The sequence below is a fragment of the Salarias fasciatus genome, chromosome 1 (assembly GCF_902148845.1).
Source record: "Salarias fasciatus chromosome 1, fSalaFa1.1, whole genome shotgun sequence".
Classification (NCBI taxonomy): domain Eukaryota; kingdom Metazoa; phylum Chordata; class Actinopteri; order Blenniiformes; family Blenniidae; genus Salarias; species Salarias fasciatus.
The window spans coordinates 27,943,253-27,959,953 of NC_043745.1; the positions used below are offsets into that span (position 1 = coordinate 27,943,253).

The 16,701-nt window shown below is 41.5% G+C and overlaps 1 protein-coding gene across 3 annotated transcripts; it reads left to right on the forward strand.

Annotated features, from left to right (window-relative positions):
- The first annotated feature begins 1,497 nt into the window (after positions 1-1,497).
- Positions 1,498-13,959, forward strand: tdrd3 (tudor domain containing 3). 3 transcript variants are annotated; one of them, XR_003931662.1, is made up of 14 exons: positions 1,498-1,696; positions 2,696-2,780; positions 4,927-4,992; positions 5,605-5,765; positions 6,890-7,031; positions 7,194-7,265; positions 9,418-9,567; positions 10,037-10,189; positions 10,800-10,977; positions 11,520-11,645; positions 11,924-12,897; positions 13,025-13,150; positions 13,265-13,450; positions 13,727-13,959. XR_003931662.1 is itself a non-coding variant. In XM_030094072.1 (14 exons), exons 1-13 carry the CDS (start codon positions 1,659-1,661, stop codon positions 13,415-13,417), a joined length of 2,388 nt encoding a protein of 795 aa, XP_029949932.1. In that variant the 5' UTR covers positions 1,498-1,658; the 3' UTR covers positions 13,418-13,450; positions 13,727-13,959. The 3 variants fall into 3 exon arrangements, 2 of the variants coding, with proteins under 2 accessions (XP_029949932.1, XP_029949941.1); XM_030094072.1 differs by having other exon boundaries at positions 13,301-13,450; XM_030094081.1 differs by having other exon boundaries at positions 13,301-13,440.
- The last annotated feature ends 2,742 nt before the right edge of the window (positions 13,960-16,701 follow it).

A 16,701-nucleotide genomic window follows, 5' to 3' on the forward strand; every position in this document is an offset into this window, starting at 1 on the left:
CTGGACATGCTTCTTCAACACCCTCATCAAATTTCAGTAAATGCTGGATTTATATTCCATTCATGCTTGACTTCTCCACCATGAAAACTGCACCATGACCAATGTGACAGGAGGGATTATGGAAGAACAATTTTTACTGAACAGCTTCGTGGACACATCCTGTGTGAGCTTAAACATAATGCATTATTAAAGCAAAGGGAAATTCTTTTCAACCAAGATGAAAGAAATGCTTAAAACTAATACTCGTTCTGATTTTACACAATAGCAATCCTATTTGTTCTGCAAAGTCCCCATGACTCCTCAAAGTTTTGTTTTATTCTTGCAATAAGAATAACTTGTGAATTTGAGGTTTTAGCCATTTTGAGTCATTACAAATGAAAACAATCGAAGAAATATAGGAAAAAGGATTAAGGATTATAATGTCTCAAACGGAAAGTAAGTTTCATATTAAATTTAACGTTAAAGTTTTTGGAAGAATGTAAAGAGTGGCCTTGGAAAAAAATCTAACAATGAAAGAATAATTATTTGAAAAGATTTTGGAAAAATACAGAAAGATAGTGAGTTATGGTAATGTTTTCATTTATTGGCATATATGTGCTAATTTCAGACTATTGAAATCGTCCACATCACTTCACCCTATTAATGCTGGATCTCCGTAAACTGCAGGGAGGGCAAGGTACATATGAAATGATAACTACTCAATTAACCTTCTCAGATGTACACTGCTGTGTGTGCAGCTGACAGATGAGTTCAGAAGAGGAGAAAAGTCATCCATATCCCCTGCCCTGCAGTAGTGAGAGAGCACATTTTAAAAATATAATGTCGGTGGTGGATAGCTCCTTTATTGCACTGCTACTATATAAAAAAAAAAAAATCAGATCAAAATGGTGCCACCTGTTTGTGTTTCACCTCCCTTAGCATGATGACTGTGACTGCCTGGTTGTTGAGCAGGAGAGACTGCAACGATCATGGTATGGTGAGAAAACAGAAGATAAAGATTCACACATTCAAGTCATATGCTGCAGAAAGTTGGTGTAAAAGTGGAAAGAACATGGAGTGCAAGAGAAACCATTTGACTCCTCACTGGTGGTATCAAAGACAGGAGAAGAAGAAGACCTGCAACTCTGATTCCAGTGCCTGATGTGCACCTGGTTGCCACTTTCCACTGGATAGTCATGGCTGAAAACAAAGAGTTTTTGCAAGTACAGTTGACTATTTTTGTTGTGTCTTTTTTGTTGAGTTTCATCATTTCACTGAAAAAAACTTAGGTGTGTTCATGCCATCTCAGCATCTTCGCACCTGTCAAACGTGTGTGCTACGTTACCATGCAGGTGTCCATGAATGGTTATTCCCTATATATATATTAAAAATAATAATAATGATAATAATAATAATAATAATAATGTTGGCATCGTTATTGCTTTTATGCACGTGTAATGCACACAGCATTACATTTTTGAGTTTTGAGCCTCGTGACTCTCCGTACCGCATAACGCGTTTCGGTTGTGACGTAGGTAGCAGAGGATCGCTCAGTACTCACATTAGCGAGCTTTGTTAGCCGGATAAACATGTGTTGCAGACCGAGATAGTCGTCATTCAGGTGTTCCCCGTTCAAATGCATTAGTGTATTCATTTACACGTCTGCATTTTGGAGGAAAATGAGTGATCTGATAGATTCCCTGGTCAAAGAGGGCTGGTGAGTAGCATGGTGGCTAATGTCAGAGAGCTAGCTATCACACTGAGATGCTACATTGGTGCTAGCTAACAACACTAATCAATATTTTACTCTTGGTCACACGCTCACACAATTGGTTCCGAACGTGTTGGATTCTGTTGCTTTTGAGAACAATTCGAGGCGAAACTGAAGCAATTGGACGCAGTTACTGCATGCTAGGCGACACCAGCTTGCTAATACACACTTAGCATGCCACTATCATATCGCAGACATTTGGCGATAAGCAGTGATAACGGCACCGGCAGGGCTGCTTCCCACACTCCAGACCCTTGTCAAAGCATACGTGGCAAAAAAATAAATGAATAACTGATTGAGAAAGTGCAACTTACAGCCTTCTTTATAATACAACATATTTAGAAGAACTGTGCAGCCCAACATCAACAATCACTTGAGGAGAGCCCACCTGGGGTTTAACTGTATTACTATGAATGTAATATAAGATGTATTTCAAATGTAAATTGATGCCTTCGAGCTTTATTGCAAAGAACATAACTGACAATATTCAAAATAAACGACTCATAGCTTCACCTGGCAAGAGTTATGCCAGACTTGTCATAATTTTAGGCTTTTGAGTGTTTAGAGATGCTTCATCTTTATTCACAATTTTCTGATGAGATTTCAACCCATACCCAACAGAAACTCAGAAGGCTGCATTATACACTCAGGGCAGGTTACAAGCACAGAGAGACACACATCCACACACACTCAGGGGCAATTTAGGGTCACCACTTCACCTGACACCCATGCTTTTGGACTGTGGAGGAAACACACACACTGGGAGAACATCCAAATTACACACACAAATACTGCACCAGTATTTGATCCCAAACTTTGTTGTGAGACTAGAACCGTAACCACTGCATGATCCTAAGTTCTAACTGGTGTGTGACTATATATACTTACCTCACGATGCTTAGCTTTTCCATCTTCCTCATCTTATTTTTTTCTTTCACCCTACAGGTACCTCAGCGATGAAGGCATCGCAGAACTCAAAGGATCAGCTGAGAATGTAACACACACTGACATTATCCGCATTGCACTTGATGTGAGTATCACAGGTGTCCATGGACATTTGGTGATTGTATAATATGTTGTCAGCAGGGGTTGGTTAATTACATTGCATGTTCTTTAATAGATTTTATTTGCATAAACTGTCACGTGAAATGTTTTTTAATGCACTCAGTGATTTGTAGGTGTGTTCTACTTTGTAATATTCTGATGAAAAAGAAAAAAATAATTGGTGAACAGTTTTATTTATTTTATCCATGTTGATGCAATACCTTGAAAACCATCATCTTTTTTGTGGCATCATGCGACAACATAACGGAGACAGTGTAATTAGCTCATGGTAACTACAATTAAATGCTTCTGAAAATGAATATGTGATACAAAAATTCCGCAATTGTAGAACTTTGTGGTTGATGTTTCGACCTATTCCAAAAGACAGGAACTGTTCTGAGCTGATTGCGGCTTAAAGGAATACTCCGAAGATTTTGGACCCACGCCCTATCCCTATCATTTTTATAGTGAGACAAGATCATATATACCTTTATTGTCTCTCTGCGTCCACTGGCTGGCTCCCAGCTGTTAGCATCGTAGTTAGCTTAGCTCAGCTGCCGGAGGTGAAGAGGAAACAGAGCCGGACTGACGAAAGTGGACGAAATACTCCTTCCAGTGGTCCAGGGGACGGCGTATTAGCACGTGAAGTAAATCCGAATGGTTATAAAACATTTTAAAAGACGTGTTTTCTTTTTAACCCGTTTAAATAACGTTTTGATACACACAGATCTGCACAAGCATAGTGCTCCATGGAAGGATATACAGGCGCACAGCGGCCGAGTCTATGGCTTCTCCTGCTGTGCTCCGGTACATCCTTCCGCGGAGCACTGCGCATGCGCAAGTCTGTGTGCATCAAAATGTTATTTTAACTGATTCTTACTCTTCGGAGTATTCCTTTAAAGGCCTTGGACTTTGTTGAGACTGAGACAGCTGTTTTTCCAAATGCAGTTTCTTAGTTATGAAGTTCTGCTCCACAGTAGAACTGCATTGTTGAAAGCTAAAAGATTGTTATATTTCAGTATAATACTAGAGGAATGACATGTATTGCTGCCCATTTTAAGACCGTTATGGTTAAAAAGACTTTATTCGGATAGAAATACAAACATATTTTAAGTGTATCTCTTTTACTGACAGGGTGTTTGAAGTTTAAAGCAAATTTAACAGTCAACTTTATTACCCTTGAGGGGCAATTTGCTGCAGTGATACATAAGTAAAAGAAAACATCATACCTACAATACACACACCGACACACATATATTCAATTGTCGAGTAGACTAACAGCAGCTTGGACAAAGGAGTTCTTGTGTCTGTTGGATCTGTGTAATGATAAAAACTGAACCGACATCCTGATGACAACAAGAAAAACTCTGAAAACAGAGGGTAGATGGAGCCAGTCACGGCTGCCTGAACTTTTTTCAAGGTTTTTGATCATCTAAGACTGTCTCTAAATAATGCTTTTTCACTATGTGAGTATGTGTTGGTTTTTTGGTAAAGCAAAGTTACCCAGTATTGTGAATTTCTGGAATGTTGAATACAAGAAAAAGCCTCACTGATGAATCATTGTACAGATTGTTTGATCTCATTTGTGGCAGAGGCTCTCTTGATAGTGCAGGTCATCTTTCAGTTGTAAGGTTGCAGGTTTGATCCCACATTTTCCCCAGTCTACATGTTGATGTGTACTTGAGCAACACGCTGACTCCAAATTGCCCCCTATGGAAGGATTAAGTGCTTTTCATGACAGCTTTCACCTTCGGTGTGTTTGTGAGAATGTGATAATGTGAAGTTCTTCGGGGAATTATGACCAAATGGAAAACGGATTAAATTTTTTTAAATTTTCTTTGTTATTGTAAAACTTGGCACAATCTTCTTACTCCTGTTGATTCTCTTTGTTCAGGCAAGTAGACTTCTTTTTTTTCAACATACTTTTTTGACATTATTAGACTGTGTTCTCCCGTCTTCATCAAAAATGTCATCGTATGGTGGTAGATGACGTGTCTTTTAAAAGACAGGAGAACACAGTTTAAAACATGTCAAAAAGCTACTTGGCCGAATAGAAGTAAAGATTAGACTCATAAACTAAAGACATAAAGAACCTGACTGAACTATGGACTTATTTACTGATTCTTTTCCAGAGTGATCTGAGGCCTGTTGGGAGAAAGTTTCTACCATCTGATATCAATAGTGGAAGAACTGAGAAGGTGAGTGCTCCTTAATACCTTAATGCTCGAGTTCAAAATCTCTGGGTAATGATTATCTTGAAAAATTGATGGCACAGATAAAATGCAATTCACACGGGTGCCACTAGATGGCCCTAACACACTAACAAATGTAGATGAAACCTCTGCTCCTCCTCAGAAACAGAGTAAAGCAAATTTTCAAGAATATGAAAATGGGATTTTCTTTGTGTTTACTTCCCATTCCATTCAGGCTCACTTATTCTTTTGAAAATACACACTGCCTTTATGCATTATGTAGCAGACTTAATAGACCTTTCTGTGCTCCCAGAATGACAGGTTGGAAGGTAAATGGGATTCATACATCTTTTCAAAAAAAAAAAAAAAAATTTATGTATTCTTTGAGTGAGCTGAAAAAAATAATGTTGCAGTTAAGACCGATTAAATGATAAATCTATGTTCAAATAATTCCAAAGGGAAAGTTTATCAGTTGCTGTGTTTAGAAAAACAATAAAAGACGTACATATTTTATTTGTACTGACCTCTATAATCCCCCCGCCTGTCGCTGAGTTTGCCTTTCAAACATTGTTTTTTTTTTTTTTTTTTTTTTTTTAATTTTTTTGCTTTCTCTGCCAGTTGGAGGGTCCATGTGTTCTCCAGGTGCAGAAGGTGAGAAACATCTCGGCTCCTAAAGATCATGAAGAGTCCCAGGGCGCGCCACGAATGCTGCGCCTACAAATGACAGATGGCCATACCACCTGTGTTGGATTGGAGTTTAAACATCTGTCGAAGATCAGGTACAAAACCAGTTCTGTTCGGGGGGAAAGATGCAGGATTTTTCTTGGAAGTCAGTAACTGCAGTCAGTTTTATTGTGTTTATTTAATGAAAAAAAAATAGACGCCTTTTTGCAACATACTGTGCATTTAAAACTTTCTGCATTTAACTACTTCATAATTTATCCGAAGCGGACGGGGAAGATTGTGTACACACCCTTCACCTCCTCGTCAACACTGTCACCCCACCACATGCTCGGATTTTCCCTTTATCTGCAATTTCCAGTCGGTGGCAGCTGATCTAACAATTCCCGGCCTTAATTGCATCTCCATCCAAGCAACCGTGGCCTTGGTGACTGCTGCCATGGTGACTAGCCAGTCTGTACAGGTGGAGTGGCCCGAATGTGGGCCTTGACTTCCTGATGGGAAGAGAGGAGAGAACAGAACAAATCCCCTCTTTATGAGCCGGGCGCACACATGCAGGCCTGCCCACAGCGGTGGTTAGTGTCTCTGAGGAAAAGTGTGTGCTGGTCCATAAGTGAGTGGTAAAGAAGGATGAGATGGATTACAGGACCCTTCAGAGCGCGAGACAGTGATATAGTGGAGAGACATGACAATTAAGCACTAAGTAGCGGTGCTGGCGATGAATTCCAACACCAAATGTGTGTTTGCCTGCATGTGATTGAATCGCGGATGGCGAGTGCCTCATTTCTGCAGTTTCTGTTATCATGAGAACGCCATCCATCCCAGTGGTGTGGAGTGAAATCCCTAATTGTTGCTTTGGCATCCGGCATCAGTAGCTGGAAATCCCTCTAAGTCCCTGTGCTTTCCTAATGAGAGAGGCAGAGGCCTTATCAGGCCTGATGAGATAGAGGGGCTTTTAATTTACCATGAGGATGGGTGAGCAGCTGGGATTATTAATAGTCTCTCCTAGCCTTGCCACCCATCCGCTGGCACTGCTCCATGTCATTTATAAAGTGGTATGGCTGAGGCAGTCGGGTGTGGGGCTTTCTATATGTGATGCTACGCTCAATCCTTACCCGCTTAACCTTTACGAATTGATTACAAAGACTGTATTTTTATTTATTTATCTATTTTGTGGTTACAAATGTGCTTATTGTTGCCCTTTGTGTTGTTGTTTTTCAAGCCTCAATACCCCCCCTGGAACAAAGGTGAAGCTTCTTGGTACGGTCCAGGTTAAAAATGGTCTTTTGCTGCTTGATGACTCAAAAATCTCCGTCCTTGGAGGAGAGGTTGATCACATGGTGGAAAAATGGGAGCTACAAAGGGTGAGAGTCCACATTTTAATGATGGCTCTGCGATTTTGGATAAAGAATTCATATTTTAGTAATCATCCTAAACCTCTAACAAAGGCCTCCAGTACATGTTTCAGCCATTAGTCTCGCCTTGAATTTTCTCTGATGTCAAGTTCTTTCTTGTTTAACCTCCAGAGTTTGGCCAAACACAGCAGGAGTAACATTGGAGCAGAAGGCGGACCTCCCCCCTTTGTGCAGTTTGGTCAGGTGAGGACAAATGTTAATTATAGCGGCGCCTTCACTTTTTTCCCCAATCAAAATTTGCTCTGGTTAAAGCCCGGCAAGGAAACGGCAACGTGGAAACAGTGGTTTGAAGAAAAAAAAAAAGTAACAAAAAAAATAATACAGTCAGGAAATGGTATGTTTATGAAATGAGATTTCAGCTGCGATTTAATGGAAGTCGGACGCTACTGAATAACAATCACCTCAGAAACACGCGCAAGGGCGAAACCCGAGTCTCTGCCTCCAAGGCTGGTTGTCCCTTGTCCCAGCTACGTTGTCTCTGATCTTTCTTGCAACAACTGCATGAATCTTTAAAATGCGTCATTGATTTTTAATTCTGCTTTACAGTCTGTCTTGTACATGCTGCAGGTTTTTTTTTTCATTCCTTCAGCAACATGTGGTGTAAATGTTGCTTCTATATAAAACTTCTTTGTACAAAAACTGAACCAAGCTGAAAGACAAATGTACCTAGTTGTTTTCTACACGCAGTTAAACATATGAGTTTAAAAAAAAAAGCCACCTTCACCATCCGGTGCTTCATATTAAACCATCTCACGTTTTTCAGCATTTTACGGTTTTTGCACGTAAGTTACTTTCAGAAAATTAAGAGAAGAACTGTATTTAAATTCCTGGCGAGAATTAAAATACAGAATTGCTAGAATTTCCATTTAAAAGCTACTGTTTCTAAGTCAGTACTCCCTTGGCAAGGATCACAGCTTCAGAGTGGGATGCATCCGGATCAGCTTGACACTTGGATTGTGGGATTTTCACCCACTCTTCATTCCAGATTTGCTCAAGCTTTGTAAAGTTGGACGAGGAACATTTGGGAATTATCATTCAACATTCTGCAGATTTTCCCGTGCAGCTGTATTTCTAATGCCGGGTCACTCCAGGACTTAGCGCTAAATAAGTCCGCCTTAAGGTGTTAGACGTTCCTGTATCTCAGAGTAATTGGCACCGTGAAGCAAATCTGGGCCCGCATTGTCCTTGGCTTTATGTTCTGTCAGTTAGTCGATTATACCTCTCCGAGTTCCCGCTACTCGGAGACATTCTCACAGCGTGAAGCCGCCGCGGCCCCGCTTCACATCGGGAGAGCGTTTAAAAGGGAGATTTCTGAGCGAGTGAGCTTTTATCGGACAATTTGTTGAAGTGGTTAGTTTACATCATCTCTGGCCTCTTTTCAGTCTGACACTCTCACAAGTGAAACGTAGGAGTATTTAAAATACATCGCTCAAGTCCTCAAAGGTCTAATTAACCTTTTAATACTAGATTGATTGGATTCTTTTAAACAGTTGAGGTGATTGCGTGCGACGTGTGTCAGCAGTGGCAGCATATGCGTTTTAAAAAATGTTTTAATGATGCAAATAGGTTTAGTTTTGTCTGCAGAAACACTGCTTGTTTAGTCAATCTACAGAGATCATGGACATTTGTCTTCAGGAAAACCTATTTGACTTAATTTAAACTGTAATTACAGAGGTATATGAATAATGCAGAGTAACATTGTTAGAAGGACTCCCCTTAAGTATTTTTTTCCTTTAGAGCTTTCTCTAATCATAAATCATATCGGCTGTCGTAATGTCCACTGGATGTCTAATGGCCTGGGCATTCCAAACAGAAACTGCCGACTTGGCATCATCCAGGAGGACTGTTTTACTGTTTACTGTTGATTTGATTTGTGTGGCCACTTTCCAGAAGTCGCATACCTGCTGTCATTCCTCCCTTCATATTCTTTATCCTCACCGACTCATCAGTTTTACCTTTGCGGCAATAAAAGACACCGGTCCTGCTCCGAAGCAAAGGTCACTGCTGCACTTGGTAACCGACTGTGGCCCTGACTGACTCATCACTTCCTTCAGTCACTGAGCAGCAGCGGCAGATCTCGGCTTTCCATCTAATTCCGACCACATCGGCGACGACGTTTTTAAAATTCAGCGCGGTTCCCATTGTAAGAGCTGTGTTAGGATTTGGATTTTCGCTTGCCGCCGCAGCCAAACTCTCAACAATAACGCAGCCCGAGATGAATTGATGATAGTTGAGCCGCGTGAACTCAGAAAAACGCTCCGAAAATGCACTTATCCTTCTCTTAAGAAACTACACCTGACTGCTGTTGGATCTGTTATTTTTCTCGTGCCTGTAGAAGTGTGCGAGGAAAGATGAAGTAGACAGCCGAGAGCTGGACCAGAGGAAGACGCTGCAGACTCACACCGCGGTTAAAAGCACCGATGAGAACGACGAGTTTGAGAAGCAGCGGACAGCAGCGATTGCAGAGGTGGCCAAGACCAAAGAGGTAAGCAGGAGCTTAAGATCACTCCCATGTGTTTAATTAGTTGCTTTAACATTTCGTAAAACAATAAACTGTAATACACACATTGTCTTTGCCAGCAGTTTAGAATTTTTCCCCTTTTGCCATTGACCATTTAATTTTTCAAAGCACTTTTTTTTTTTTGCCACGCTTATACTTTCTTGCTGCTTTGCTCATTGATTTACCAATTACGCTCAACCTACTTGATTTGGCTTCCATTTAAGATCCACAGTCTCCTTATTGACATCTGCTTTAACCTTAACTTCTCCTGGCATTCTGGGAAGTCCACAAAATTAAAAATCATAATTACATTGTCAACTGCAAGCATCTTGTGTCTTTCTTTGTTTTGTTTTGTTTTGTTTTTTTTTTTTTTGGTTTATTATTCAGCCCTGCAGCCATATTGATCCCAAAGTGTTTTTGTCTGTTCCTTTTTTATTTTTTTTTCCCTTGTCAGGGCCCCCGCACGTTTGGTGGTGGAGGAAATGCAGGCAGTAATTTATCCAATGCAGCCTCCTCTTCCCGGAGTCGAGACTCATACCAGCAGAGGAGACGAGAAGACAGGGTCGAAAGAACAGAGAGCAGACAAGATGGAAACTACAGGGAGCTGGTGAGAAGACAAATGTGGTCTGAACCTCTGTTTAAAAAAAAAAAAGAAAGAAAAACAGACTGTTATAATTATAGATTTACCTCACTTTACTGAAGCTGCCATTCGCTGTAAAAAAAAAAAAGTAATTTAAAAATTGGATCTTGTTCTGGTTTAGGTGTTATATTACGTTTCACAGACTGGGTGAGGCATTTATTATGAAACTTTACTAATGTAAATGAACTGGTCAGGTTTCCCAATCAGGAGGGAATCCATTCGCCTTTCTTTATTTTGTTACCTGCCAGTTTCTCAGCTTTGGTCTGAAGACATAAATAGAATGGAACAGGTTATTACTGCGTTTGGCTCTGAACTGTTTTATTACTAGTTTCAAACTTAATTTCAAGGTAATCCAAGGTAGAACAGAGCTTTAAAGTAAAGGTAACATTAGATTCTTTGCTATCTCTCCAGCCGTTTCCTTCCTGTCAGACTAAACCTCACTTCTGTGTCTGAAGCTACCTTATTTTACCTCACCGTCGGAGACATTACATGCACGTGTCGTTTCCCCGTCTCCCTGCACTGTTTATGCCTTTTTCACTCTGTTTCTGTTCCTCCCCTCATGGCGTCCGGCGGGCAGGTGGACGAACGTGCCCTGAGAGACATCATGGAGATGGGCTTCAACAGGGAGGCCGCTCGACAGGCCCTGATGGATAATAACAACAACCTTGAAGTGGCACTAAACAGCCTGCTGACCGGGTCCTCGGGTAGCGGGCCCGGCCCGATGGCGGCTGAACCGAACAAGCCGCAACCCAGAGGTAAACACACACAGAAAGAGACGCACACGCCTTCTGCCTCATCCAGCCTCGTAACACTTCATGCCTATAGAGTTAACAAGGTGAGAGAGATGTGGAGGTCCTTTAAATGCATTGAAAAACACCAACACGGTAGTTAAAGGTCCACAGTGGCAGCTACGGCCTGTTTTTGTTCGTTTATTAGAAATTTAATGCACACTTTACTGCTGACTCTATTGCCAAGCACACCTAAGGTATCAGATGGATTTTCCACTTTACCTCCAGTCATTGTTCAGTATTTGTTTCAGTGATGAAAATCAGCTTGCAGCAAGTCCAGTCGCACTGAACTATTCACAGAGTTATTTTCTACAACTGTGAGCAGGGAGTGGTTCAACAGCTCATTTAGTTACTGTGTATTTACTTTTTGTTTATTGACTCAGACATAGTATCTGCACACATTAGACTATTTCTCTTCCCTTGTAGCCACACAGGGTTTAAGCTTCAATCATTCAGGCTCCCATGAGTTAAGCATTCCTAACTTGGTCTAATTTTTGTGTTCTCGTCAGGCAGGGGGAAGGGAAGAGGGAGGTCCAGAAATGAAGATGAGGATGAGGGAGCAGGAGGAAGGCCATCAGGACCCAGCACTCTGTTTGATTTTCTGGAATCCAAGATGGGAGTTTTCTCCATCGATGGTGAGTGAACCGGTCCGTGTTTCTTTCTAAACTGCTGCGTTGCCTCTTTTATGTCAAGAACAGCCCATCAAGTCTATGCTTGAGTTACTTCATGGAGAAAGGCGTCTTTAGATGTTTTTGGCATCGTAGTGTTTGTTAAAAAGAGGATTTTTCTCAGTGATGCTTTCTACTTGTTAAATCCTTGAAGATTCATGCATCATAAATCTGCGGAATACTTGTGTTGACATTGTTTTTGATCACACTGCTGTTTTTAAATGAATTTTTTTTGTTTGTTTCAGAGCCAAAAAACCAGGCGCCACAGAGACATGAGAACAAAGGAGGTTTCTCCAACTCAGATTATTACACCAAAGACACATCTCACACCAAGTTCTCCTCACACAACGACCACCGGCAGCCACGGAATGACCGGCCGCCTCGCTTCAACAGAGACACTGATTTTCCCAAACCTGGCCAGGAGCCTCTCTCGAACTCTCCAACCCCCCAAACATCAGCTCAAGGCCCGCAGTGGAAGGGCCAGGACAGATGGTCGCGGGGCCCATCGGACAGACCCCAGAATGAACGGAGAGAGACGCGAGACGAGCAGATTTATCCTCCTGCCTACATGAATACTTTCACTCATTCAAAGGATCCACAGCAGCAGCAGCAGCAGCTGGAGTTCAGTGGATCTTCCCAGCAACGGTATCGAAACGGAGATGGTTCTGGGAATATGTCCGGGCCGCCTCAGAGGAGAGGTGGGAGGGACAACGTTCCAGCTCCTAAACTGCATAATTCTACAGGAAGCGAAATGGACGCAAGAGGAAACAATAAACGTATGGACAGAAATGACGACGCCAACAATGGCAGGAGGAAGGGGAAATTCGACCGGCCAAATTCGGATTATTTTGACCGACAAAGGGATGGTGGACCTCCAAACTTTAATGTGAGAGGAGGAGGAGGTGCAGGAGGCAGCTCAGGGATCGTTCAAGACGTGGGGTTACCACAGGATCCTCGAATAATGGCGGGAGACCCCGCTCTTTTTCAAAATGGAATCATAGAACATAAAAGAACTGGGCCGATCAAGCCTATGAACTCATCTTGTCCGCCGAACAGGGAGCCACCTAACAAGAAAAACGCCCCGAATAACCCGGGATCCAAAAGAAGGGCGGGTCAAGGCAAAGGTCAGGGTCCTCGAGGAGCCGAGAGAAGTCACGCTGTGGAGCATGCGTGGAAGCCAGGCGACCAGTGTCTGGCACTGTACTGGGAAGACAGCAAGGTGGGTCATACACAGAAAATACCAGATAAGCGTTGCTTTCAACATTTCCATCTCAGCGTTATTTGATTTGTATAGATATATTCGTATTAAAATTACACTTTCTTTTTGTTTTGTGTTTTGTATAAAGTTCTACCATGCCAGAATAGACGCTGTGCATCCGTCGGGCACCACGGCGGTGGTTGTATTTAGCGACTATGGAAACTGTGAAGAAGTCCTCCTGCACAACATCAAGCCCCTCCCCGCCGACGCCATGGTGAGGCCCTTCATCAACATCCAAACGCGGCACTGAGCCGCTAATCAAACTGCATTCAAGTGAAGTGACGACGGCCGATGAAATATGAATGACATGTAGTCTAATCACTCGCAGTAACACATCCCAACCATATCAAATGTGCGATGGCAGGAGGAAGATGATGGTTACTATGACGGTTCACTTGAGTTTCGACGTGGGGGAGACGGACAACCGAGACGCACAAGACCCACGCAGCAGTATTACCAGCCACCCAGGGCACGAGATTAACGTGTCTGAGTTTACACTGGCAGGTAAATCGATGTAAGTGTCATTTTCTATACTCCTTCACATTTAAATGCTAAATATTTCTGTATTTTGTAGGGAAGTTAGTGTTGGCATCTCAAATCTTGCTGTTTTTATTACAGGATATGCTCAAAATTGCTTTAACCTTGGCTTTTGCCGACTGCAATCATTAAATACACAACATTTCTTTAAAAAAAAAAAAGTTTAAATCTGAGTTCTGATCCTTTCAGATGCTCCAGATGCCTTAAAAATGAAGAGATGACTAATTTTACTTTCTTTTTCTCTGTCCATCAGCGTGTTTGTCCCACATCCTTCCACTTTCCGCGAGAATCCAGAGTGCTTCCTGAATTTTTAAGCGTTCACATCGTCAGGACATCCGAACTTTTCAAAGGGCTTGCACCTCATACACAATTAAAGGAACGACCGACACAAGCTCCTCTGTTTATTTTGTGAAGAACGTACCGACTGTACATGTTGTGATTTGAAAAAATGGATGCGTTAAAATAAACAACTATTAGTATGTAGCAGACTTGTGTCAGCGTGTTTGATTTCTGACGACTCATTTCAGATGATGACTAAACTGATGCGGAGCGGAGAAGCGAACCTTTCAAGCTTCCTTGGTTTCATTGTCATACTCAGGAAACTGTTAACATTAGTTGAAGTTAATTAAAGTCATTTTAGCAGACGATATAGAAATGTTTCCCGTGCCTGTTGTCACATGCTGTAGTTTCGCTGTGACATTTCGCTCTGTGAGAATCGGCAACAGCACGATCGGCTCAAGCTCATTTGTCGTGTTCTTTGAAGCAAATCCAGAGGGTAAGACAATCTCTTCCCCCTGTAATAGAGATGGTTACACTGCAGAGATATCATTTTGCACATTACAAAAGCGACTGTGCCCAGCTCTTCAAGCACTGCGCACAACCCACTGTTCTCGCTGTTTATGGACTCTAGCGGCGCAAGAGGCGAGTTTTACACCAGAAGAAATAAGCTCCACCGCGGCTCCAATTTCGCTCCCTCCAACGCCGGGAGACGAATGGACAAAGCGCCGGGGTTCAGCAGAGAGGTCACTGTGTTATTCTGTATCACCAGTCCAGAGGGTTTGCTTTATTTTCCAACTCAGGCTCCAAGCGAGCCCAAATGAATAATTAACGGCCGGTAATATGGAAACCTATCCACGAGGGAGGAACTGAAAGTGAAGCTCTTGAAAGTGTTCTGAAGGGCTGGCCATGACACGCTGGCCACATAATATTAAAGGATTGATTTTCAATCAGATAAACAGTGATATGTTGGTAGTGGTAAACCCATTTGTGCCCAAATTTTTTTCAGAGTTGTAAGGCATATCATTTTATCAGTTGAGTCCAGTTGAATCAAGTTATGTATTTATTATTTCCATTTTGTTCTTTTTTTTGAAAAAAATTGAATTTTTATGACTGGCAACAATTGTTGCCAGTGGGCACATACCTTGTCACTATGTCAAATGTCACCTATAATACAGGAATGACAATAACAACAAAATAATAATATAGTCAGAATAAACAATAACAATAAGATGGAGCCTCAGGTTCTCCCTGCATAAAATTCCAAACAACAAACAATTTTGAATGTTTTTTTTTATTCTCATTTTTTTACACTCAACACCTCAGCAAACAGTTTTTTCTTAGAACGTCTAAAAACACATACTACATAAAATTTCTTGCCATACATTCCATCATCTTTCATACATGTTCTACTCATTGTGGTACTTCTTGAAGCACACCACATGTGGTGGAACATCACACTTTCCACGTGCTCATGATGTATGCCGCCACAGTTCTTGCATCGTTTCTAGTGATGGGTAAATCAGGCCTCCTGAACCACTTTCCATGGTTTCCATTTTCTGTGGTCACGAGTCTCTTGGTTTTAAAGTGGAGGCTGAAGGACTGACAATGAAGTGTGCTTTCACACAATTCTTACAACATACATACAGCAACATACAGCACCATCTAGTGGCTTCAGACAATACGGACCGTGGTTCATGAAGCCTTGTTTGCCTCTCACTAGTTGCACCTGCTGCTGTTGAAGGCCCAGTGGTTGAAACTATCAAACCAGTTATCAGCAGTGCCTTTGAAGATCTTCTACCCTGCCTAATTGGTTTTGTTCCATGGAGGAGGGTCTGGGCTGTCAGCCTCTGGAAGCAGAGGAGATCCTCCTGCCCACTTTTCCAGGACCTAAATGAATGACAAAGCAAGCATGACAGATGTAAGAATGCGCCATGTTTTAGTTCACATTTGATTTTATTGATGAATCATCAATATCATTCTTTCTAAAGCATCATATGTAGAATATTCTGGAAAAGCAATATCACAATTTAGTTTTTGATGTTGGTCTGGATATCATCACTGTTGCTCTTGTCGACTGAAGAGCAGTAGCGATGATGACCTCTAGTCAAAGATCACAAACTCGACTGTGATATTGCTAAATAACATCCATCCTACCCCAGGGGTGGGGGTGGGGGGGCATTGGCTATGAAAAGTACTTGTGTGCCAAGAGAAGTGCACCTCCAACATCATCCAACAGCAACATTTTTTACTTCAGTGAAACACAAGCTAATGTTAGCTAGCAACAAAATGATATATGATAACATATAAAAATCCTAAACACACAGGCCTTGAACACCTGTGAATTTATTTAGCTTGAAAGAGTATTCTAAGAGGACTAAAATGAGACACTGTACATCATTCTACAAATTTAAATAAGTAAATTAGGAGCAATCCTGCAGACAGTGTTTTCCTGTAGTTACTGACAAGCTATGTGCCCATTGGCAACTTTTGTTGCCGCTCATAAAAATAAGCCCATGAACAAAAAAATATTTATCCTAGGTACAATTTTTGGGTTCAGGGTTACTCTAGAGACTCGAATGATTAAATAATTATAAATATGGCTGTTGGAAAATCATTAGAAATGTTTGAAAATTACCTCTTTCCAGGAAGATTTGCGTCGGCCATGTCTTCAGCCGGAAGGAGCAGGAAGCAGATGATGTCATGTGACAGGAAGCACTTGGAAATGATTTTTTAAAAATGAAAACCTTTGTCTAAGTGGTCTACTAGCATTTAAGTGGGAAAAGTTGCATTAGTACCTTTGAGATTTTTTATTGTGAGTCAAAAATAACAGTGATAAACTTTGGCAACAATTGTTGCCAGTGGGGCAAAACGGGTTAAGTCCATTTCATATTGACTCTTCCTTTATTGACCCTGCAGGCAAAAACATATTAATCAGAAGTCCCCTTGCTT

Bases quoted from the DNA above. Each gene is read 5' to 3' on its own strand.
- tdrd3 (XM_030094072.1), top strand. From the start codon at position 1,659: ATGAGTGATCTGATAGATTCCCTGGTCAAAGAGGGCTG. The intron at 9,568-10,036 runs GTAAGCAGGAGC...TTCCCTTGTCAG, and splicing joins AGGTGGCCAAGACCAAAGAG to GGCCCCCGCACGTTTGGTGG. The intron at 13,151-13,300 runs GTGAGGCCCTTC...GTGCGATGGCAG, and splicing joins CCCTCCCCGCCGACGCCATG to GAGGAAGATGATGGTTACTA.